Raw genomic sequence first — 26,429 nt, 5'->3', positions numbered from 1 at the left:
TTAACAACTTACCTCCTTCTCCTGATATGCTGCTCTTTCTTCCATCGTTGACGACTTGTTGTCTAAGCTACCGACCACAACTCTGCTCTAAAAGCAGTGGTCGAATTGATATAGTGGAGATGTATAGAGTTATAGGGGGACATTTATGAAGTGGCGTATTTGGAATATTTATGCGCAGAGGGGTCAGATGTGAATACATTCATGTTATGCTAGTCATTGAGCGGCCAGTCCATCAACCGGTCCTGGCGCTTACTGCGGGCATGGGAAGAATTAAGTTAGTACTTAAATCCCCGTAGGATTTTATAAATCGCCGGACTTCTCCTTTAACATTTTCCCGCCAGAACACTGAGCCACCACTGGTGGTCGGTAGTCTAGATAACAAGTGGGTAACAATGGGAGGTAGAGTAGCCTATCAGGAGGAGGAGACAAGTTTGGTAAATAAATGTATAATCAAAAATATAACTTTTCAGGTCCTACAAGTAGAAGTAAATTAGATAAGATGGGACTATCCCTTTAAAAAAAAAAAAAAAAAAAAATCTAGTAAAGCAAAATACACAAAAACAAGTGGAAGGCAACAAGTCGGTAACAAACAAAACCTTTATTGTTGCATGGAAATTGAACATTTGGACAATTTACATGATGTAAGGGAGAAACAAAGCTAAAAAAAAAAAAATAAAGTAGTTAAGAGCAAGTGATAGGTATGATGTTTAATCTCCCTTATGGGACCCATACCAAGATTTCCATGTAAATCCGGGGAGGGGGGGGGGGGGGGGGGGTCACCGCTCTGTAGAGTAACCTAAGTTCTGACAAGGAACAATAAATAAATGACACTGGAAGAACACTTTGGCAAACTAGAAAAATCTGCTTTATGATGAGGAGCGGACCTACAGCCGCGGAGCTGGGAAAGAGGAGGCCGTCACAGCGCCGGGAGAAGAGGAAGGAGGACGATGAGGTTCCTATGCAAAAACGAATAATCCATTGCTATCCCCAGAAGCTTCTCACAGTTAATGTAAGGAGAAGGCCTATGGAGAATAGTAGCTTACAACCGATGCAAACCTACAAGTTGTAGTTTTGCCATGGAGTAACATAGTGAACATCTTTGCGTGCATCACAACAAAGATGGCCGCCCTCATGAACAATATTGTGGACAGTCATGTTCAGAGGGAGATTTGGATATGTCCCATACTGGGGGTAATAGTACCACTCCCCCCATCACTAGACGACTGAATAAGTTGACAGTAAAGCTGTATGAGACCAGAAATCAAGGTTGTCAGACTAAACAGCGCCCCCTCTCATACGTGGTTCGTATTTGTTATTGCAACTCAATCTTATTCACAATCAGACCAGATACAATGTATAAGGTACATTTGTAGAAGACCTCTTTAAGTGGAATTTTAACAGTAAGTGCTTAAAGGGGTATTCGGATTTTAAAAGTGAACGGTTTACAATCAATTCAGCTCTGCTGCTCCTTTAAAATCTTTTTCCTGCACACTTCAAAGGATCCCGTGCACAACAGGTGATACGATGGAGTATATGTGCACAACCCCTTTAAAAATATATATTGACTTGAGGGAAACAGCGCTGCAGCACCTGACATAACAAACATGGTGGCATTGCTGACAAATAAAAAAAGCCATCCCTCCACTCCTGGACTGTCCCTTTAAGGCTAAAGCCACATATTAACATAACTTGCGGGGGCCAAAGGTTCCTTAATCATGTAACATTACAACTAATGAAACTGTATGGGGTCTCGTTGTGCCCACAACCTGAGGGGATGGATTTCTGATCGCGGTCACATGACTCCATTTACCCTCATTAGCTGCAATGCGCCGTGATTCAAGGTGTCTGACTCGGTAATCTTTGGCGGTGTGACCCACGATGGAGCCAAACACCCGGACATCTATATTGCTATGCTTTAGGAGTTAGAATACAGATGTGACGTCTAATCCGTAGCAGTAGTAGTTTCTATCCATGACAACGTCCGGCGCACATTTTATGTATCTAAGCAACCTGGAGACAACAAAGCGCTGAAATACAGAAAAAACACTGTCATCTCTGGACCCGGATTAAGACGAGGGAGGCCAGGAAGACCCCAGAACAGAGTAACCGCTGCCATCTGACTGACGCAAGCTCTTCCCGATTCCAAGTGTAACAAGAAAACGTCAGTTCCATTAAAAACAAAAAAATAAAAATACAAAAGCAAAAAAAAAAAAAAAAAGGAAAAAGGAAAAAAAAAAAAACAACAACACATATTCCTCAGACACTTTGTGTTAGGGCCTCAGAAAGTTCTATTTCTTTTCCTTGTTCCAGAAGAAATTATGCTATAAGGATGTCTGGCGGACTTTATGCCACTCGACAAATTCATCGAGGAGGACGGGCCCTGCGGAGATCGAGAGAGAGAGAGATGGTGAGTGCAGCTCTGGAGTATAATTGAGGATGTAACTCAGGATCAGTAATGTAATGTATGTACACAGGGACCCCACCAGCAGAATAGTGAGTGCAGCTGTGGAGTATAATGCAGGATGTAACTCAGGATCAGTAATGAAATGTATGTACACTGTGACCTCACCTGCAGAATAGTGAGCGCAGCTCTGGGGTATAATACAGGATGTAACTCAGGATCAGTAATGTAATGTATGTACACAGGGACCCCACCAGCAGAATAGTGAGTGCAGCTCTGGGGTATAATACAGGATGTAACTCAGGATCAGTAATGTAATGTATGTACACAGTGACCCCACCAGCAGAATAGTGAGTGCAGCTCTGGGGTATAATACAGGATGTAACTCAGGATCAGTAATGTACTGCACATTCCATAAATACTCACAGGCTCCGTCTTCATCATAGTTACTAAGGTCGGCATTCACGGTGCGGCTGAATTCTAAAACGTTATACCACTGATCTTTGTTCATAACTTTGTATTTTGATTGCTGTTAAATACAAAAGAGGAAACGTCAGTGTTATTTCCTTCTGAAAAATCTCATTACAAGGATATTGGTTTCAGACACTGGCTGGTTACTAGGAAATAAGGTTTTTTGCTCACTTAGCAAATGCAAACCAGATAGTCACACATACAGCTTTGTTAAGAAATATTTAACCCAATTCCCATCTATAATCTAAGGGCTGTATTATGTTAGCGATGTCTGTGCAGCACTTTTTACTTGTCTGTAAATGCTTCCCCTGTGGCCAGTGATTGGCTGAGCATCCTGTCACTGAAGAGGCGGGACTAGAAGTGTCAGAGGCAGCTGTAGTGATTGGCTGATCGTTGTCTTTATTACATGGAACAGTATCTGCCTGAAGTAGTGGATAATTGCTCTGCGTAATAAGCCCTAAGCTTGTGTGTAATAGGTTCTTATCACATGAATTGGTCAGTTTGCCTGCAGCACATCCTGACCCACACCCTGAAGCTGCAGAAAATCCTCACTTTCTGGTCCACTCTGTCTCCACACCTCTGTCCTCCCCCTCCCATCTGAGACAGAGGTCACATAATCTGTCTCTTCTGTTGCCAGGCAAGTTGTAACACCTTATCTGTATCCCCACCCACCACTGACATGACACAGTGATCACCTGACCAAGAGGCGGAGAAACAACAGCCTCTACTAGAGTAGTATAGGGGAAAGGAAACACTGTTGTTTCATCTCTCCCCCTCTATAATTTATCTTTGTAAATGAATAGACAGACCAGAGGTAGGGAACCTTGGCTCTCCAGCTGTTGCAAAACTACAACTCCCATCATGCCTGGAAGCTAAAGCTTTGGCTAACCAGACATGAAGGGAGTTTTTGTTTTGCAACAGTTGGGGAGCCAAGGATCCCTACCCCTGATATAGACAGACAGATACTGTGTTTACTGAGAAAAGTAGAAGCAGATCGAACCAGTGGGGAACAGATACTACAAAACAGGCAGGTATCCTGCAGTTGGCTGTGTGTAATGCATGCTGGGAGGTGTACCATATTTTGCGCTTTACAAGACACACCCCTGATTTAGACAACTAAAATTTTTTTAATGTTAATAAACTTCCCTGGTGGTCTAATGCAGTGAAGGGGGCAAAGTTTATTGAATTGACAGGGCCACTTAAACACTATCCATGACAGTACATTATACCCACATGTACACAGCTCTTCTGTATACACAATACACAACCAGCTCTGCTGCATCAAAACACACACAGCACTGCTGCACTATACTCACTTAGCTCTGCTGCATCACACATTGCTGGGATACAAAAGCATACCCACAGACAAATACAGTGCTAATACACCAATATACAGACACGCCTCTCCTACATTATATACACCAACATATCTGACTTATTACATGACTGTGACATTCCTTAAGGTTCTGCAAGTCCTTTAGCTCCTGGTAAGTTCCCTGGAGGTTTTGCATGCAGGAATACGGAGGTGATGCACAAGAGGGATCGGTGGGTGCACCTACATTTAGGGGCATTTTTTTCCTGCTGTCCTGTGTATGTATACGAGGGGCGGCGCTGTCCTGTGTACGAATACAAGGGGCGGCGCTGTCCTGTGTACGAATACAAGGGGCGGCGCTGTCCTGTGTACGAATACAAGGGGCGGCGCTGTCCTGTGTACGAATACAAGGGGCGGCGCTGTCCTGTGTACGAATACAAGGGGCGGCGCTGTCCTGTGTACGAATACAAGGGGCGGCGCTGTCCTGTGTACGAATACAAGGGGCGGCGCTGTCCTGTGTACGAATACAAGGGGCGGCACTGTCCTGTGTACGAATACAAGGGGCGGCACTGTCCTGTGTACGAATACAAGGGGCGGCACTGTCCTGTGTACGAATACAAGGGGCGGCACTGTCCTGTGTACGAATACAAGGGGCGGCACTGTCCTGTGTACGAATACAAGGGGCGGCACTGTCCTGTGTACGAATACAAGGGGCGGCACTGTCCTGTGTACGAATACAAGGGGCGGCACTGTCCTGTGTACGAATACAAGGGGCGGCACTGTCCTGTGTACGAATACAAGGGGCGGCACTGTCCTGTGTACGAATACAAGGGGCGGCACTGTCCTGTGTACGAATACAAGGGGCGGCACTGTCCTGTGTACGAATACTAGGGGCGGCACTGTCCTGTGTACGAATACAAGGGGCGGCACTGTCCTGTGTACGAATACAAGGGGCGGCACTGTCCTGTGTACGAATACAAGGGGCGGCACTGTCCTGTGTACGTATACAAGGGGCGGCACTGTCCTGTGTACGTATACAAGGGGCGGCACTGTCCTGTGTACGTATACAAGGGGCGGCACTGTCCTGTGTACGTATACAAGGGGCGGCACTGTCCTGTGTACGTATACAAGGGGCGGCACTGTCCTGTGTACGTATACAAGGGGCGGCACTGTCCTGTGTACGTATACAAGGGGCGGCACTGTCCTGTGTACGAATACAAGGGGCGGCACTGTCCTGTGTACGTATACAAGGGGCGGCACTGTCCTGTGTACGTATACAAGGGGCGGCACTGTCCTGTGTACGTATACAAGGGGCGGCACTGTCCTGTGTACGTATACAAGGGGCGGCCCTGTCCTGTGTACGTATACAAGGGGCGGCCCTGTCCTGTGTACGTATACAAGGGGCGGCACTGTCCTGTGTACGTATACAAGGGGCGGCACTGTCCTGTGTACGTATACAAGGGGCGGCACTGTCCTGTGTACGTATACAAGGGGCGGCACTGTCCTGTGTACGTATACAAGGGGCGGCACTGTCCTGTGTACGTATACAAGGGGCGGCACTGTCCTTTGTACGTATACAAGGGGCGGCACTGTCCTGTGTACGTATACAAGGGGCGGCACTGTCCTGTGTACGTATACAAGGGGCGGCACTGTCCTGTGTACGTATACAAGGGGCGGCACTGTCCTGTGTACGTATACAAGGGGCGGCACTGTCCTGTGTACGTATACAAGGGGCGGCACTGTCCTGTGTACGTATACAAGGAGCGGCACTGTCCTGTGTACGTATACGAGGAGCAGGACTATATCTGCCCATTATATCACCAGTTTATGCCATTTTTATCTGTCCCTGCTTCCCCTATGCTCAGATGCAGGGTGGATGCAGATTGCACATCTCCTCTTCCCTCTTAACAGCTCGCGGGCCACCAGTCTGACACCTCTGAGATACCGTAAAGTGAAAATGCAGTCACTGCCCAGTTTTCTCCCTTACCTCTAGATACTGATAGAATACAGAAAACAACGGCCATGTTCTTCCTAGTAGTAGTGCCAACATGGATTTTGCTGTATCGATATCCAGACTCCGCTGGTCCTTATCCTACAATATAGGAGAAAGTTATTACATCATATAGGATTTGATATGTAAGGCTATCTTCACACTACACAAGTTCCTGCAGAAATAATGGCCGCTGTTACGACGGCCGCGATTTCTGCGGTCCTTACGTAGTGCTGCAGGCTAAGGAAATCCCGGCCGGAGAGTATACACATTGTATACACTCCGACTGGGCCCCCTAGCGGCATCGTACAAATCTGTCAGTTTTCTATGAATAGCGGCCGCAGAAAACCCTGTGTCAGTTCATACAATGGCGCGTGTGGCTCCGGCCGTACACTCCTTTGTGTGCTGTGGAGAGTTCTGATGCAGGCACGCACGGATGCGCCTGCATTAGAACTCAGCAGCGCCAAAGATCATCCGGCTGGTACTGCGGTACCGGCCGGGATGATCTTTTCTGAGACCGGCCATTCCCGGGTCACGGAACGGCCGGTCTCATACTACGTGTGACCATAGCCTAAAACATAAATGTAGAATAGTGTTCCAAAACCTGCAGCCCTCGGGCTGTAAAACTATAATTCCCATCAGGCCTGGAGCCAAGCTGTAGTTATGCATCAGATGGACAGCCTCTGGCTGGCGAGAACACTACTGTAGCGTACGAGAGCACTCCTTGGGGATAGGGTTCTCTTTATCACATCTGCCTATAGGATATAAGATACAGAAGCAACAAAACATACAAGTGATAATGTATATACTTACCCTAGCAAAATCAAATGCATATCTGTAAATATTCTTAAAGGCAGTGTTATCGTTCAGCTGAGCGCGCAGGAAGTCAAATTTACTCTGTAACTTCTCTGTACAGTCACATCTGAAACACAAGAAGCGCCACACCCTCAGGACCGAACCAGAATTATCTCACAGGGGACGGTTTCTACTCACGAACGCAAGCAGTGTCAAAATAATGGACAAGCATCTGAGTAAGTGATGAATAAAGGAGTACTCTGGCAATTCAAAGGGGCACTCTGGCGGAAAAAAAAAAAATCTTTCAAATCAACTGTTTCAGAAAGTTATATAGATTTGTAATTTACTTCTATTTAACAATCTCCAGTACTTATCAGCTGCTGTATGTCCTGCAGTAAGTGGTGTATTCTTTCCATCCTGACAGTGCTCTCTGCTGCCACCTCTGTCCATGTCAGGAACTGTCCAGAGCAGCAGCAAATTCCCACAGAAAACCTCTCCTGCTCTGGGCAGTTCCTGACATGGACAGAGGTGGCAGCAGAGAGCACTGTGTCAGGCTGTAAAGAAAAGACCACTTCCTGAAGGACATACAGCAGCTGTTAAAGGGGTAGTCCAGTAAAATATTTTTCTTTCAAATCAACTGAAAGTTATATAGATATGTAATTTACTATTAAAAAAATCTTCAGCTTTCCCATACTTATTAGCTGCTGTATGTCCTGCAGGAAAAGTTGCTTTATTTTCAGTCTGACACAGTGCTCTTTGCTGACACCTCTGGCCGAGACAGGAACTCTGTCTCGGTTTTCTATGAATCCCCAACCTCTCCTGCTCTGGACAGCTCCTGTCTCGGCCAGAGATGTCAGCAGAGAGCACTGTGTCAGACTGAAAATAAAACATTTCCTGCATGACATACAGCAGCTGATAAGTATGGTAAGACTTGAGATTTTTTAATAGAAGTTACAAATCAATATAACTTTCTCACATAAGTTGATTTGGAAGAAAAAGATTTTCACTGGACAACCCCTTTAACTACTGGAAGACTGAAGATTTCTTTTAAACCAAAGTAATTAACAAATCTGCATAAAAGAAAAAAACATTTTGCCGGAGTACCCCTTTAAGCTCTGTTTTCATAAATAAGGGGACCCCCTTTAACTACCGAGACAAGGAAAAGCTGCCATAGTTTGATATTTAGGGACAATCCATGCCAATGGTTTCGCACCAAACAAGAGTTCCTATTACAGAATGAACTTACTGTAGTGAGGTCATCCCTTTTAACCACTCCTCCTTGGTGAAGAAGCCCATGTTCTCTGCTTCCAGCTTCCATGCCAGAACTAACATTATTATCTGAGAGAGAGAGAGAGAGAGAGAGAGAGAGAGAGAGAGAGAGAGAGAGAGAACAATAGAGAAAATATTACAAAGAAGTTTTCATTTTACAGAAGGAATTCTGTGCAAACTTTACTGATAGTCAATCTCTCATCTAAACTGCTGACACTTGTATATAGACACATGGTACCTCTCATATATGCCTGTGCTTCCAGACCATAGAAATATGCTTTCATTTTCCTGTTTACAGTGTGAAGGAGGCATTGCTGAACCCCTGAAATCCCTCCTCATACCCCAGTAATGCCTTTCCCGTTCCCTGGGAACGCCCCTGACACTCTGTGCAGGAAAATAGCAGCATTTTTACATCATGGACCTATTTTTGTAAGAAGGTAGGTGTGTTTTTCTATTCTTGGAAAAGAATAGAGGTTATCTAGGATTAGAAAAAGCACAGCTACTTACTCGGAGAAACAGCACCCCCCACCACCACTAGGTAGTGTGTGGTATTACAATTCACCACCATTCACTTAAAGCGTCTCTGTACCCACAATCTGTCCCCCCCAAACCCCTTGTACCTTCGGATAGCTGCTTTTAATCCAAGATCTGTCCTGGGGTCCGTTCGGCAGGGGATGCAGTTATTGTCATAAAAACAACTTTTAGGGTGCCTTCACACCTAGCGACTCGCAGCGTAATGTCGGGTAGGTCCTGGCAGATCACTTTTACTATATACACCCAGCGGTCTGAGCGACCGCTGCATGTATGTAGTGAAAGTGATCTGCCAGGACCTACCCGACTCGCAGCGTAATTTACGCTGCGAGTCGCTAGGTGTGAAGGCACCCTTAATCCGGCAGCGCTGTGTCTAACGGCCGGGGCTTACATTTGTATATGCATTAGGCTGGCACACCCTCTCTGTCCTTCCTCCCCACCCTCCTCATCATTAGGAATGCTCCAGGCAGATTTCTTCCTATTCCCCACCTGTGTGTATAATGAACATGGGCTGGATCGTTAATACACCTGTGCAAAGCTCAAACAGCAGTAAATGTTCCTGGATCATTCCTAATGCTGAGGAGGGCGGGAAGGAAAGGTGGTGCCAGCCTAATGCATATACAAATGTAAGCCCCGGCCATTAGACACAGCGCTGCCGGATTAAAAGTTGTTTTTATGGCAATAACTGCATCCCCTGCCGAACGGACCCCAGGACAGATCTTGGATTAAAAGCAGCTATCCGAAGGTACAAGTGGTTTGGGGGGGTCAGATTGTGGGTACAGAGTCGCTTTAAATGAAACTGAACTGCAATATCACACCCAAGCTGAGGAAAGGAGAGGCGCTGTTTATAGAAGAAAGAGGCCATTTTTGTAAGCTTGGACAACCACTTTAACCAACCATAGATCAGAGTACATAGAAAGTCTGGCTAGCCTATAACTGCAAGGATGTTCCTGAACACTCTTGGTAAGTGTGCAGTAGTATAGAAAGCACACAGCTACAAGAGAAGCCGGGAAAATCTTCATTGTTTACTCCCAGGGAATAATAGTTATGGTCATGTGACAGGCACAAAGGTGCGCAGTTTGTTACAGTATCAGTGCAGTCATGTAATAAACCGTCCTGTAAATCTGGGTTCACACTACGTTTTTTTAAATCTGTTTTTTTTTTTTTATCCTTTTTTTTTAAAAAAACGGATGAAAAATGAATGAAAAAAACAGATGTGTGTCTTATCCATTTTGATCAGTTTTCATTAAATATCATTGTAAAAAAAAAAAGGATCAGTTTTTTTTTTTTAAATGAACACAAAAACGCAGTAGACCTCATTTTTGTGTCCGTTAAAAAAAAAATGGAGCCTTTTTTTAATAGAATTCAATGGAAAAATGGATAAAAACGGATGCACACACGTATCAGTTTTTCATCCATTTTTTTGCAAAAAAGGGATTGCAAAGACGTAGTGTGAACCCAGCCGTACAGACAGCTTCTTATCCCCTCAAGTAAACAAAATAACTACGAGAGGAAAGCAAACAGAGGTCTTGAAAACTGAGAAAGTAAATTGGAAAATTAAATGACTGTCATTACACTTACATTTTCTGGTTCCACACCAATGTCTTCACAGAACTTTTCCATCGCTTCTGGACCGACAATCTCATCTGGACCTAAAGAAGAGAAGACAGGTCTGTAACACTGTAAAACACTATTAGCTCCATCTAATAGGACCCTAAGATTGTGGGCCAAAGGACAGTGATGGATTATTGGTGTTGCTTAGAGATAAGCGAACCTTTCAGCACGTTTGGATTTGTCGGAACCGGAACGTGCGGCCTTTGAATACCATTGGCTGAAGAAGTTGGATGCAACCCTAGGGAGTCCGGAAAAACAGGGAAACGGCCTTAAGCTATATCCATGTTTTCCAGGACTCCCTAGGGCTGCATTCAACTTCTTCAGCCAATGGTATTCAAATGCTGCAAGCTTGCATCCACATGAACCCGAGATCATTCGAGGTTCAATCATCTCTACTGTTGATAGATCTTCTTTATAGTTATTCAAGACCAGAGACCAAAGGTGAACTATACCCACAATGAACGAGGTGCTCACTGCATTTGGATAGTGGCTGCGCTTTTCCTTCTTTATGGGGCCACTGAACTCTGAAGCGTTTTACAGCCCCATACAGAGAGACAGGAGGACAAGCTGCAGGAATGCTGGGAGTTGTAGTTTTGGAACAGCTGGAAAGTCACAGGTTGGGAATCGTTACATGTGTTTCTAAAGGTCTTCCACTTACACCCCGGTATAGGGTGGCCACATTGCACTGAATGGTTTCCTTCATACTGACCTGCATACTCGTAAAACCAGGCCAGGCACTTCTTGCTAGAGAACAGATCTTCACTTATGACTCTACTGGGTGTCTGCGTCCTGCAATAGCTGCGAGAAAACAGATAAACAAGAACCCGGAGACGGGGTCATGAAGGAGAGCATTAAGGTCCTTTAACATACACTGATTTCTTGCCCACTGGCCGTTGCATCAGCTAGATCAGCACTCCTATGCAGTGCCTTTTTATGGCACAAGAAATCAGGTGGCCGGGCTGTAGGAACAATCTATGTATCATTTGTGCAGCCATTGAAACTGAAAGCACAAATATACATATCACAAAGCAGTGGCATACTTACCTAGTGTTCTGCTGCTTGTAATCTGGCATCCTTTTCTCCAGCTCTTTTGTCCAGCCGCTGTCTTCAGGACTTTACTCCTCTGGCTTCCAATCACTCTGGAGAAGAGGATGCCGGATTCAAGCAGCAGCGCACTGGGTAAGGGTCCTATTACACAAGCCGATGGAGGCCCGATCAATAATGTAAACGAGTGCCGATCTGCGCGCAGCAGCACCTTTGGTGCTGCCTGTCTGAGGTGACAGATGGCTCAGCCAATCAGTGGTGGCGGCGGTCCTGGCCAGTTATTGGCTGAGCGGTGTGTCAGCTCAGACAGGCCGCTCCGAAGCTGCTGCTGCGTGTGGGAACGGGAGGAAGACGGAGCACAGGAGAAGACCTGCAACATGCTTAGGTAAAGCATGGTGCTTGTGGAATCGCCGGTCGCCTGCCGCGCATCGCTATTCCACGCAGCGATGCGTGGTCAGTGCCCGATGATTTTAGGTTTGAACCTAAATAAACGATCAGCCAACGACATGTTATTGGCTAAAAATCTCCTGTTTACACAGGAAGATAAGTAGCAGAGGACGGGACATTTTAAAGGCCGCTCTGAATGATCAGCCGAGGATCGGGTGTTTTACCCGCTGTCATTATTATACGGGGCGATTACCGACTGTAGGAGTGTTACTCGTAATTTTCGGCCTGTGTAAATAACCCTTTAGCTAATCTGCTTGTACCTGGATATTCTACATTTCTTCAGGTTCACTTCATCAGATGCGGAGGATTTTCTCTTTTTCTTTACAGGCATATTGTCACAAGGTGATGAATGAATTATAATGGAAAACTGTCAGGACGTCTGCAAAAAAAAAAAAAAAAAAAAATTAAACAAAATTATATATATATATATATATATATATATATATATATATATATATATATATAATCATTAAATAGACCACAAAATAGTCTAAAATGCAGCAACTCCTGGCTAGAATAGGCGTTTCCATAGTAACAGACTACAAAGACATTCTCTGTAGTCTGATCCTGCAGTCTTCCTTGGGATGTGTATGTTCATGGTAGCTAGGCCAGACATGGCGGGCAGATAGAAGTATGGATGCAGAAGCAGGGTCCCCAGCAACACACCACCCACTGTACGCCTTCATTACATCAGAACCTTGCGGATGTGGTACTGCAGCTCAGTTTCACTGAAGTAAATGTAGCCAAGTTGTAATACAACTGAGGACAAGGGTCGCAATATTTTTGTAGAAAGCAGCCATTTTATATTTATATCTGGGTCTCACATGGGTGTAATACAGGCACTACTATCTGTGTAGTTTACTGAGTGTAAAATATTTTTTCATATCCTCAGTTGTGTAACCCATAGTGTGTCCTATAGTCTAAAAATACAGTATAAACCAGTACATGGCTTATATAGAGATGTTACCACAGGCTGATCGCTGCACGCCACCATGTCAGTCAGTCCCATAGACAGTGAATGGAGTGCCATAGCAGTACAGGAGACCGCCAGCCTATACACAATAGGCACTTGTGCTTAAAAAGAAATACTTACTGGAATAAAGTCATTTCCTGATGATATACTACATTTACTGGGAAGATAACCAACAATTAGATGGTATATAATTATACCTACACTGCTTTGGGATATGAGCACTCCAGAACACTACTATATACTATATATACAGATATCATTTACACAGAAAAACCATTGTAACATTGTAAAAATGATATCTTCGGGTCACTGTGTACATACATTACATTACGGATCCGGATCCTGAGTTACATCCTGTATTATACTCCAGAGCTGCACTCACTATTCTGCTGGTGGGGTCACTGTGTACATATATTACATTACTGATCCTAAGTAACATCCTGTATTATACCCCAGAGCTGCACTCACTATTCTGCTGGTGGGGTCACTGTGTACATACATTACATTATTTATTCTGTACTGTATTCTTACCAGATGGGTGGTCTCTCACGCTCTCCTGATCAGCTCTATGGATCCGCACATAAAAAAAGGAAAAAAAATAAAAATAATGACAAATCAACCACTACTATATTCCTGGTAAAGTACGGCCATTACTGTTGCCAAGGAAAATTGGTTACCCATAGCAACCAGCTTTCATTGGAGAAAATTTTAAAAAGTGAAAGGTGCAATTTGATAGGTTGCTATGGGCAACCACTATATATGAAAATACTATATATAGAGCCATGAATGTCCGCCACAACACTAAAGCCACCGGCCAATTATTGTGTAGGTCCCAATGACTCATCGAGGCCCGGACCCCATATCCCTGTATGCCCCCTGTGGTATCAGCAGCAGATCCTGTGAGGTGCGGACCCCATATCCCTGTATGCCCCCTGTGGTATCAGCAGCAGATCCTGTGAGGTGCGGACCCCATATCCCTGTATGCCCCCCTGTGGTATCAGCAGCAGATCCTGTGAGGTGCGGACCCCATATCCCTGTATGCCCCCTGTGGTATCAGCAGCAGATCCTGTGAGGTGCAGACCCCATATCCCTGTATGCCCCCTGTGGTATCAGCAGCATATCCTGTGAGGTGCGGACCCCATATCCCTGTATGCCCCCTGTGGTATCAGCAGATCCTGTGAGGTGCGGACCCCATATCCCTGTATGCCCCCTGTGGTATCAGCAGCAGATCCTCTGCAGTGTGAGGCCCGGACCCCATATCCCTGTATGCCCCCTGTGGTATCAGCAGCAGATCCTGTGAGGTGCGGACCTCATATCCCTGTATGCCCCCTGTGGTATCAGCAGCAGATCCTGTGAGGTGCAGACCCCATATCCCTGTATGCCCTCTGTGGTAACAGCAGCAGATCCTGTGAGGTGCGGACCCCATAACCCTGTATGCCCCCTGTGGTATCAGCAGCAGATCCTCTGCAGTGTGAGGTGCGGACCCCATATCCCTGTATGCCCCCTGTGGTATCAGCAGCAGATCCTGTGAGGTGCAGACCCCATATCCCTGTATGCCCTCTGTGGTAACAGCCGCATATCCTGTGAGGTGCGGACCCCATATCCCTGTATGCCCCCTGTGGTATCAGCAGATCCTGTGAGGTGCGGACCCCATAACCCTGTATGCCCCCTGTGGTATCAGCAGCAGATCCTGTGAGGTGCGGACCCCATAACCCTGTATGCCCCCTGTGGTATCAGCAGCAGATCCTGTGAGGTGCGGACCCCATATCCCTGTATGCCCCCCTGTGGTATCAGTAGCAGATCCTGTGAGGTGCGGACCCCATATCCCTGTATGCCCCCTGTGGTATCAGCAGCAGATCCTGTGAGGTGCGGACCCCATATCCCTGTATGCCCCCCTGTGGTATCAGCAGATCCTGTGAGGTGCGGACCCCATATCCCTGTATGCCCCCTGTGGTATCAGCAGCAGATCCTGTGCAGTGTGAGGTGCGGACCCCATATCCCTGTATGCCCCCTGTGGTATCAGCAGCAGATCCTGTGAGGTGCGGACCCCATATCCCTGTATGCCCCCTGTGGTAACAGCAGCAGATCCTGTGAGGTGCGGACCCCATATCCCTGTATGCCCCCTGTGGTATCAGCAGCATATCCTGTGAGGTGCAGACCCCATATCCCTGTATGCCCCCTGTGGTATCAGCAGCATATCCTGTGAGGTGCGGACCCCATATTCCTGTATGCCCCCCTGTGGTATCAACAGCAGATCCTGTGCAGTGTGAGGTGCGGACCCCATATCCCTGTATGCCCCCCTGTGGTATCAGCAGCAGATCCTGTGCAGTGTGAGGTGCGGACCCCATATCCCTGTATGCCCCCTGTGGTATCAGCAGCAGATCCTGTGAGGTGCGGACCCCATATCCCTCTATGCCCCCTGTGGTATCAGCAGCAGATCCTGTGAGGTGCGGACCCCATATCCCTGTATGCCCCCTGTGGTATCAGCAGCAGATCCTGTGAGGTGCGGACCCCATATCTCTGTATGCCCCCTGTGGTATCAGCAGATCCTGTGAGGTGCGGACCCCATATCTCAGTATGCACCCTGTGGTATCAGCAGCAGATCCTGTGAGGTGCGGACCCCATATCCCTGTATGCCCCCTGTGGTATCAGCAGATCCTGTGAGGTGCGGACCCCATATCCCTGTATGCCCCCTGTGGTATCAGCAGCAGATCCTGTGAGGCCCGGACCCCATATCCCTGTATGCCCCCTGTGGTATCAGCAGCAGATCCTGTGAGGTGCGGACCCCATATCTCTGTATGCCCCCTGTGGTATCAGCAGCAGATCCTGTGAGGTGCGGACCCCATATCTCTGTATGCCCCCTGTGGTATCAGCAGATCCTGTGAGGTGCGGACCCCATATCCCTGTATGCCCCCTGTGGTATCAGCAGCAGATCCTGTGAGGTGCGGACCCCATATCCCTGTATGCCCCCTGTGGTATCAGCAGCAGATCCTGTGAGGTGTGGACCCCATATCCCTGTATGCCCCCTGTGGTATCAGCAGCAGATCCTGTGAGGTGCGGACCCCATATCTCTGTATGCCCCCTGTGGTATCAGCAGCATATCCTATGAGGTGCGGACCCCATATCTCTGTATGCCCCCTGTACTATCAGCAGCAGATCCTGTGAGGTGCGGACCCCATATCCCTGTATGCCCCCCTGTGGTATCAGCAGCAGATCCTGTGAGGTGCGGACCCCATATCCCTGTATGCCCCCTGTGGTATCAGCAGCAGATCCTGTGAGGTGCGGACCCCATATCTCTGTATGCCCCCTGTGGTATCAGCAGCATATCCTGTGAGGTGCGGACCCCATATCCCTGTATGCCCCCTGTGGTATCAGCAGCAGATCCTGTGAGGTGCGGACCCCATATCCCTGTATGCCCCCTGTGGTAACAGCAGCAGATCCTGTGAGGTGCGGACCCCATATCCCTGTATGCCCCCTGTGGTAACAGCAGCAGATCCTGTGAGGTGCGGACCCCATATCCCTGTATGCCCCCTGTGGTATCAGCAGCATATCCTGTGAGGTGCGGACCCCATATCCCTGTATGCCCCCTGTGGTATCAGCAGCAGATCCTGTGAGGTGCGGACCCCATATCCCTGTATGCCCCCTGTGGTATCAGCAGCAGATCCTGTGAGGTGCGGACCCCATATCCCTGTATGCCCCCTGTGGTATCAGCAGCAGATCCTGTGAGGTGCGGCCTCCATGAAGGGGATTCGTTTCTCTGACACCTGCCACAGATGATTGATGGGACTGAGATCTGGGGAATCTGGAGGCCGAGTCACCACCTTCATCTCATCAGTCCTGTACAATGTCTGCAGTGCGGCCCATGAGGTATTATCTGCTGCCATGATGGGGAAGCCTTGGTGAGTACAATGGTCACATAGGTGGTCGGTGTCACAGTAACATCCACATGATGCCAGGACACAAGGTCTCAAGCTGAACGTTGCCCATCACACTGCCCCCGCCATCTTGTCTTGTTCCCATAATGCCTCCTGGTGCCATCTCTTCCCCAGGTAAGTGACGCACACGCACCCGGCCGTCCACATGATGTAACGTGATCCCTCAGACCAGACACCTTCCATTGCTCCAGTCCTGATAACCATTGTTGACACTTTTGGGGGTGGTCAGGGGTCACATGACCGCTCTGCGGGGCCCCATACATATCCTATATGACCTGACTCCATTCTATCATAGTCAGCAGGAAGTTTTTCAGCAGTTTGCCCTACAGCTTCTCTCCTGTGGGATTGGATCAGACTCCTGATAGACATGAGCCTTGTGACCCCATGTCCCTGGTCGTCCTTCCTCAGACATTTTAGGACGGTACTAACCCCTACATACTGACCAGGACCCCGCCCCACCCCCAAGACCAGCTGTACAGGTGTTTGACCCCGGCGTCTAAACATCACTATTGCCCCAGTCAGATCCATAGATTATATTAAAGTATACATTATATAGGAGTATATAGTGTCAGGTCTCTATATACAGTACAGATTATATAGGAGTATATAGTGTCAGGTCTCTATATACAGTATACATTATATAGGAGTATATAGTGTCAGGTCTCTATATACAGTATACATTATATAGGAGTATATAGTGTCAGGTCTCTATATACAGTATACATTATATAGGAGTATATAGTGTCAGGTCTCTCAATACGGTATACATTATATAGGAGTATATAGTGCCAGGTCTCTTTATACAGTACAGATTATATAGGAGTATATAGTGTCAGGTCTCTATATACGGTATACATTATATAGGAGTATATAGTGTCAGGTCTCTATATACAGTATACATTATATAGGAGTATATAGTGCCAGGTCTCTATATACAGTACAGATTATATAGGAGTATATAGTGTCAGGTCTCTATATACAGTACAGATTATATAGGAGTATATAGTGTCAGGTCTCTATATACACAATATATAATCATTTAGGAGTATATAGTGTCAGGTCTCTATATACGGTATACATTATATAGGAGTATATAGTGTCAGGTCTCTATATACAGTATACATTATATAGGAGTATATAGTGTCAGGTCTCTATATACAGTATACATTATATAGGAGTATATAATGCCAGGTCTCTATATACAGTATACATTATATAGGAGTATATACTGTCAGGTCTCTATATACAGGATATATAGATAATAAAGGAGTCCCTATATACTGTATACATTATATAGGAGTATACATGTCTATATACAGTATATATTATATAAGAGTATATAGTGTCAGATCTCTATATACAGATTATATAGGAGTATATAGTGTCAGATCTCTATTTACAGATTATATAGGAGTATATAGTGTCAGATCTCTATTTACAGATTATATAGGAGTATATAGTGTTAGATCTCTATATACAGATTATATAGGTGTCAGGTCTCTATATACAGGATATATAGATTATATAGGAGTATACAGTGTCCTGTCCCTTATAGATTATTCAGGATATATAGATTATATAGGAGTGTACAGTGTCAGGTCTCTATATACAGATTACATAGGAGTATATAGTGTCAGATCTCTATATACAGATTACATAGGAGTATATAGTGTCAGATCTCTATATACAGATTACATAGGAGTATATAGTGTCAGATCTCTATATACAGATTATATAGGAGTATATAGTGTCAGATCTCTATATACAGATTACATAGGAGTATATAGTGTCAGATCTCTATATACAGATTACATAGGAGTATATAGTGTCAGATCTCTATATACAGATTATATAGGAGTATATAGTGTCAGATCTCTATATACAGATTATATAGGAGTATATAGTGTCAGGTCTCTATATACAGATTATATAGGAGTATATAGTGTCAGGTCTCTATATACATTATATACAGATTATATAGGAGTATATAGTGTCAGATCTCTATATACAGATTACATAGGTGTCAGGTCTCTATATACAGGACATATAGATTATATAGGAGTATATAGTGTCAGATCTCTATATACAGATTATATAGGTGTCAGGTCTCTATATACAGGATATATAGGAGTATATAGGTGTCAGGTCTCTATATACAGGATATATAGGTGTCAGGTCTCTATATACAGGATATATAGGAGTATATAGGTGTCAGGTCTCTATATACAGGATATATAGGAGTATATAGGTGTCAGGTATCTATATACAGGATATATAGATTATATAGGAGTATACAGTGTCGGCTCTCTTATAGATTATACAGGAGTATATACACACAGCACACAGAGGAGTGTATAATCCGCACACAGAGGAGGCCTATGGGGGGCGCAGGTGGGGTACAGACAGGTGTATAGCGCTCAGCAGGCAGTGGCGCAGTACATGACGTCCCGGTGACAGCCCGGTGCCGGTCAGTGCTCCCCCCGGGGTAGGCGAGTGCTCCGTGTCCCCGGTCTGTGCCGCCCCCTCCCGGTCCCCCGGCCATTGTTACCTCTCGCCTCCGGTCCTGCTGCAGCCCAGGCGGGAGCGCACTGATTCACTGGCCGGCCGTGTAATGAGAGCAGCGCCTGCTGATGACGTCACACCGTGCGCCGGCCAATCAGCGCCGCCGGGGGCCACAGGGGCTGAGAGTAGTCACCGCGCTGTCACCTCCCCCGCCTGCTGGTGGCGCTGCTGACTACATGGAGCCCTACCTGGCCTCCAGCTGTCAGGAATAGAGTCCTCTCTGACTGTCATATATATAGACTGCCTCCTCATATATGGCTATGGCTACATTTTTAGGACCCTACTACAGCCCCAGCATCCTCACATGGACTACTACTCAACTGGTGGTCGTTTAAAGGGTTTATTTTAAATATCTGATGGGATCCAACCACTAGACCCCCCCCCCCCCAGTCACCACAATGGGGGACACAGTCCCTTCTCCCCCCAATGAATGAGGTGTTAGTGGGTATGCTTCACCATCCGCCATTCATTTCTTATGAGACTTTACAACTTGGCCCATCTATTCCTCCCCTGAAAGAAATGATCCGTCAGTGGAGGGCCACGGGGCATCCTATTCAATAAATAAGACAGGCGCGGGACTGCGCCTCCCCTCTGGCCGCCCATCTAACCCCTCACTCCCCTCCAGTCTATCCATAACTCTGCTGCCCGACTAATCCACCTCTCCCCTCTGCCCATCACTGGCTCCCATTGCCCAACATATTCATGTTACATCGTTGACCATGACGTACATGGCCGTCCACAACCTGTCCCCCCCGTATATCTCTGATCTGATACCCCGCTACCGTCCCTCACACCCTCTGATCCTCTGATCTCCCCCACAGAGCTGCCCTCAGGAGAATGGACCTGGATTTCATGTCAGTATAGCTTTGTTTTAAAGCAGGATAACTAAAAAAATATTAATGTAAATTTTAAACATCTACTGTTGATTTAGGTATTAAATGTTATAACGACGGGGAAACTACATGGTAAGAGAAGGCCACTTAAAATATGCTGTTTTCCCGATCCGGAGTTTCATCCTATATTATCCTCCAGAGCTGCACTCACTATTCTGCTGGTGGGGTCACTGTGTACATACATTACATTACTGATCCTGAGTTACATCCTGTATTATACTCCAGAGCTGCATTTACTATTCTGCTGGTGGGGTCACTGTGTACATACATTACATTACTGATCCATCCTGTATTATACCCCAGAGCTGCACTCACTATTCTGCTGGTGGGGTCACTGTGTACATACATTAAATTACTGATCCATCCTGTATTATACCCCAGAGCTGGTGCCATATCCATTGCAGGGAAAATTACCGCTATATACTAAGATATAACACTGAACTTTCTTTCTTCCTTATCTCTTGAGCATTGACAGCAGTGACTTTTTGTTTTGTGGTTTGATGCCAGTACAGTGTAGCTTACAGACAGGAGTAGAGTCTGGATCAGAAGGCAGCATGTGCTCAGTGGTGATCTCTGTTAGGCTGGGTTCACACTGCGTTTTTGCAATCCTGGCCAGACCTGACGAAGCGCGTGACCGCGTGAAAACGTTTGTCTGATTGCACCTGCTCCTCCACCTTCCCTGCAGTGTTCACTACCCGGACCAATAAAGCGAATTCACGGCAACTTTGTGGTGAGTGACCGCCTCTATTTTTCTAACCGCTACATAACTACTATAATACTGCCCCCCTTATACAAGAATATAACTACTATAATACTGCTCCTATATACAAGAATATAACTACTATGATGTGCAGCACTCTGTTTCTTCCCTGAGCCACATTTTGTTTCTCTCTTTTCTCCGTGTTTTGCACTCCTCCTGGTGAGACCCACATGACCGCAATTAGCAGGAGACACCTGAGTGCACATGGTTTTAATCCCTCCTGTTTTTTTCCCATTCTGTTTGCTGCAGCTATGGTGAGCGCAATACCTTATCCAGACTTGTGCTGCTTGGGGGCGACCTTCTCCGCCGGCGGTGCTGGCCGGGTTCTGGTGTGGTGTTTTTGGGTCTGGTCCTGTGGCATGGGGGTCGCAGGGCCGTCCCATGGCCCCCGTTCCCTGGCTGTGCACGCCTGCGGGGTTGGTGGCCACTGACTGGCACGGTGTGGACTTAGTGTAGGGACCCATGTGTATCAGATACCGGCACGAGGTACATGGGGCAGTATGGCTTGATCAATTCATACACAAAATTCTGATGTGTTTTATATTTAGCCAAGCGGCACTAGTATCAGCCATAGGTGTGATGTGCAGCACTCTGTTTCTTCCCTGAGCCATAACTACTATAATACTGCTCCTATATACAGGAATATAACTACTATAATACTGCTCCCTATATACAAGAATATAACTACTATAATACTGCTCCCTATACACAGGGATATAACTACTATAATACTGCTCCTATATACAGGAATATAACTACTATAATACTGCTCCTATATACAGGAATATAACTACTATAATACTACCCCCTATATACAGGAATATAACTACTATAATACTGCCCCTATATACAAGAATATAACTACTATAATACTGCTCCTATATACAGGAATATAACTACTATAATACTGCTCCTATATACAAGAATATAATTACTATAATACTGCTCCTATATACAGGGATATAACTACTATAATACTGCTCCTATATACTGGGATATAACTACTATAATACTGCTCCTATATACAAGAATATAACTACTATAATGTAGTGGGGAGAGAAAAGCGTCCGGCACTAGCTGATAATGGGAACACTGAGTAAGGATATACAGGACAGGGGATACGCGGCTGTAAGCGATAGTGTCCTAACCACTGAGTTGCGGTGCAGAGGCTAAGCAAAGGGGAGCAAATAACAATGTAGAGAAATAGAGTCTCGCACTCACCAACTTCAAAGATGCAGGTGGTTTATTTCAGACACATCGGAGCTAGTGCAGCAGGGAGAGGGAAGGTGGAAAGGCAGGTGCGTTCACAGAGGAGCAACAATGTTTCACGGCCACTAAGGCGCTTCGTCGGGCTAGGAACCTGTTCCTAGCCCGACGAAGCGCCTTAGTGGGCGTGAAACATTGTTGCTCCTCTGTGAACGCACCTGCCTTTCCACCTTCCCTCTCCCTGCTGCACTAGCTCCGATGTGTCTGAAATAAACCACCTGCATCTTTGAAGTTGGTGAGTGCGAGACTCTATTTCTCTACATCAGGGGTGGGGAACCTCCGGCCCGCGGGCCGCATCCGGCCCCTGACACCTCCGGATGTGGCCCGCGGCTCCCCTGTGACATGCGCCGCTCTGGAGGAGAAGGAGCCGACACACACGGCATCCTCCTGTGTCTGTGACAGCTGCCAGGAGGATGCTGTGAGTGCCGGCTCCTTCCCCTCAGAGCGGTGCACATCTTCTGACTCCTGCCCTCCTGTGACGTGCGCCGCGCTGGTGAGGCAGGAGCTGGCACAGACACAGGAAGATGTGTTGTATGCCGGCACCTGCCTCACCAGCGCGGCGCAGAGCTGCGCACATCTTCTGACTCCTGCGGGCCGCGCGCGATGACGTCATTTTATCACGCGCCGCCTGCAGGAGAAGACCGGCACGGAAGAGAGGAGGGAGAAGAGGACCTGGACAGCGTGGGAGCGGAGGAAAGGTGAGTGGGATGTTTATTTTTTTCATTTGGGGCAGGCACTGGGGGTTAACTAGGCCACCAGGGACATGACTGGGGGGGGGGGGGGGTTAACTAGGCTACCAGGGACATGACTGGGGGGTTAACTAGGCCACAAGGGACATGAATGGGGGGTTAACTAGGCCACCAGGGACATGACTGGGGGGTTAACTAGGCTACCAGGGACATGACTGGGGGGTTAACTAGGCTACCAGGGACATGACTGGGGGGGGTTAACTAGGCCACCAGGGACATGACTGAGGAGTTAACTAGGCTACCAGGGACATGACTGGGGGGTTAACTAGGCTACCAGGGACATGACTGGGGGGGTTAACTAGGCCACCAGGGACATGACTGAGGAGTTAACTAGGCTACCAGGGACATGACTGAGGAGTTAACTAGGCCACCAGGGACATGACTGAGGAGTTAACTAGGCCAGTGATTTTCAACCTTTTTGAGCCGCGGCACACTTTTTATACTTAAAAAATCCAGGGGCACACCATCAACCAAAATGGCACAAAAGGACACTAAAACAGTACATATTATACATATAGTTAATAATATAGATTCTAAATGAATTTATACTCACTCAGTGTGAAACCTGGGCCTGTTTTCTTCTCCCCCTGTGCTTCTCTCCTGTGCTTCTCTCCACCATACTTCTCTCCCCTACTTCTCTCCTGTGCTTCTCTCCACCATACTTCTCCCCCCTACTTCTCTCCTGTTCTTCTCTCCACCATACTTCTCCCCTCTGCTTCTCTCCTGTGCTTCTCTCCCCCATGCTTCTCCCCTGTGCTTCTCTCCACCATGCTTCTCTCCCCCCGCTTCTCTCCACCAAACTTCTCTCCCCCCGCTTCTCTCCACCAAACTTCTCTCCCCCCTGCTTCTCTCCGCTGTTTCTCTCCCCCATCCCCATGTCTCTCTCCCCCCTGCTTCTCTCCCCTGTTTCTCCCCCATCCCCAGGTTTCTCTCCCCCATTGTTTTCTCCTGTTTCACAGGGGCACCATAGTTTGGGGAACTTTCCCCGCGGCACACCAGACCATGTGTCGCAGCACACTAGTGTGCCACGGCACACTGGTTGAAAATCACTGAACTAGGCCACCAGGGACATGACTGAGGAGTTAACTAGGCTACCAGGGACATGACTGGGGGGGTTAACTAGGCCACAAGGGACATGACTGAGGAGTTAACTAGGCTACCAGGGACATGACTGAGGGGTTAACTAGGCCACCAGGGACATGACTGAGGAGTTAACTAGGCCACCAGGGACATGACTGAGGAGTTAACTAGGCTACCAGGGACATGACTGGGGGGGTTAAATAGGCCACCAGGGACATGGCTGGGGGGTTAACTAGGCTACCAGGGGCATCACTAAGGATTCAAATCAGGTACAAGGGGCATCACAGAGGGTTAACTACAATAGCAGGGGCATTAGGGGAACAATACTTTGCCTTGTTCGGGTGCTGCAAACCCCCGCTACTAACTGCCGCGCACGGTATAACATTGAGTGCGGCCCTCGAATGATTTTATTAAGGCCCGACCGGCCCTCGACATGGAAAAGGTTCCCCACCCCTGCTCTACATTGTTATAACTACTATAATACTGCTCCCTATATACAGGAATATAACTACTATAATACTGCCCCCTATACACAAGGTTTATGATATAGGTAAATAACTGCAGTCATAGGACACAAATCATCCAAATAATTTTATATATAAAAAAACAAAATTAATTGTAAATACATATTTTTTGTATTTTTAACCATTCGCTTACAGCTAGAGGTCACATGACATTTGATCACCCCATTACTGTTACAGTTTTGGGTCTGGTCCTGTGGCATGGGGGTTGCAGAGCCGTTCCATGGCCCCCGTTCCCTGACTGTGCATGCCTGCGGGGGTGGTGGTCGCTGACTGGCACAGTGTGGACTTAGTGTAGGGACCCATGTGTATCAGATACCTGCACGCGGTACATGGGGCAGTATGGCTTGATCAATTCACATACAGAATTCTGATGTTTTTTATGCAGCCGAGAGGTACTAGTATCAGCCATAGGTGTGAGGTGCGGCACTCTTTTTCTTCCCTCAACCATAACTACTATAATACTGCTCCTATATACAAGAATATAACTACTCTAATACTGCTCCTATATACCAGAATATAACTACTATAATACTGCTCCTATATACAAGAATATAACTACTATAATACTGCTCCTATATACAGGAATATAACTACTATAATACTGCTCCTATATACAGGAATATAACTACTATAATACTGTCTCCTCTATACAGGAATATAACTACTATAATACTGCTCCCTATATACAGGAATATAACTACTATAATACTGCTCCTATATACAAGAATATAACTACTATAATACTGCTCCTATATACAGGGATATAACTACTATAATACTGCTCCTATATACAGGAATATAACTACTATAATACTGCTCCTATATACAGGGATATAACTACTATAATACTGCTCCTATATACAGGAATATAACTACTATAATACTGCTCCTATATACAGGAATATAACTACTATAATACTGCTTCTATATACAAGAATATAACTACTATAATACTGCTCCTATATACAGGAATATAACTACTATAATACTGCTCCTATATACAGGAATATAACTACTATAATACTGCTCCTATATACAGGAATATAACTACTATAATACTGCTCCTATATACAAGAATATAACTACTATAATACTGCGCCCTATATACAGGAATATAACTACTATAATACTGCTCCTATATACAGGAATATAACTGCTATAATACTGCTCCTATATACAGGAATATAACTACTATAATACTGCTCCTATATACAGGAATATAACTACTATAATACTATCCCCTATATACAGGAATATACTACTATAATACTGCTCCTATATACAAGAATATAACTACTATAATACTGCTCCTATATACAGGAATATAACTACTATAATACTGCTCCTATATACAGGAATATAACTACTATAATACTGCTCCTATATACAGGAATATAACTACTATAATACTGCTCCTCTATACAGGAATATAACTACTATAATACTGCTCCTATATACAGGAATATAACTACTATAATACTGCTCCTATATACAAGAGTATAACTACTATTATGGGTAAGGTAGAGAAAAAGTCGACCGGCACCAACCGATAAAACGCACTTCGGTACGTGTATACAGAGGACGGGAGAGCGCCACTGTCCCAGATGTATCCTATCCACACAAGTCGCAGTGCAGAGACAAGAAAGCCAAGTAAACAATGGAAACAAAGAGACAGAGAATCTCGCACTCACCGACTTCACAGATGCTGGTGGTTTATTTGCGGGTACATCAGAACCAAGTGCTGCGGGGAGAGGGGAGATGGAAATGCAGGTGTGTTCACAGGAGCAACAATGTTTCGCGCCTGCTACGGCGC

At 46.1% G+C, this 26,429-nt stretch overlaps 1 protein-coding gene across 2 annotated transcripts; it reads right to left on the bottom strand.

Moving 5' to 3' along the window:
• Positions 1 to 586: 586 nt before the first annotated feature.
• DCUN1D5 (defective in cullin neddylation 1 domain containing 5) lies at positions 587 to 26,429 on the bottom strand. 2 transcript variants are annotated; one of them, XM_069971966.1, is made up of 10 exons: positions 26,308 to 26,429; positions 13,379 to 13,413; positions 12,135 to 12,253; positions 11,093 to 11,181; positions 10,351 to 10,421; positions 8,216 to 8,307; positions 6,988 to 7,096; positions 6,172 to 6,276; positions 2,828 to 2,930; positions 587 to 2,380 (listed from the first exon to the last, which is right to left on the bottom strand). In XM_069971966.1, the coding sequence occupies exons 3-10, from the start codon at positions 12,203 to 12,205 to the stop codon at positions 2,322 to 2,324; spliced, it is 699 nt and encodes a 232-aa protein (XP_069828067.1). In that variant the 5' UTR covers positions 12,206 to 12,253; positions 13,379 to 13,413; positions 26,308 to 26,429; the 3' UTR covers positions 587 to 2,321. The 2 variants fall into 2 exon arrangements, with proteins under 2 accessions (XP_069828067.1, XP_069828066.1); XM_069971965.1 differs by lacking the exon at positions 26,308 to 26,429 and adding an exon at positions 19,331 to 19,402.

The sequence above is a fragment of the Dendropsophus ebraccatus genome, chromosome 5 (genome assembly GCF_027789765.1).
Source record: "Dendropsophus ebraccatus isolate aDenEbr1 chromosome 5, aDenEbr1.pat, whole genome shotgun sequence".
Lineage (NCBI taxonomy): Eukaryota > Metazoa > Chordata > Amphibia > Anura > Hylidae > Dendropsophus > Dendropsophus ebraccatus.
Note: the sequence above shows the minus strand (reverse complement) of the source record. Positions and strands in the feature narration are given on the sequence as shown.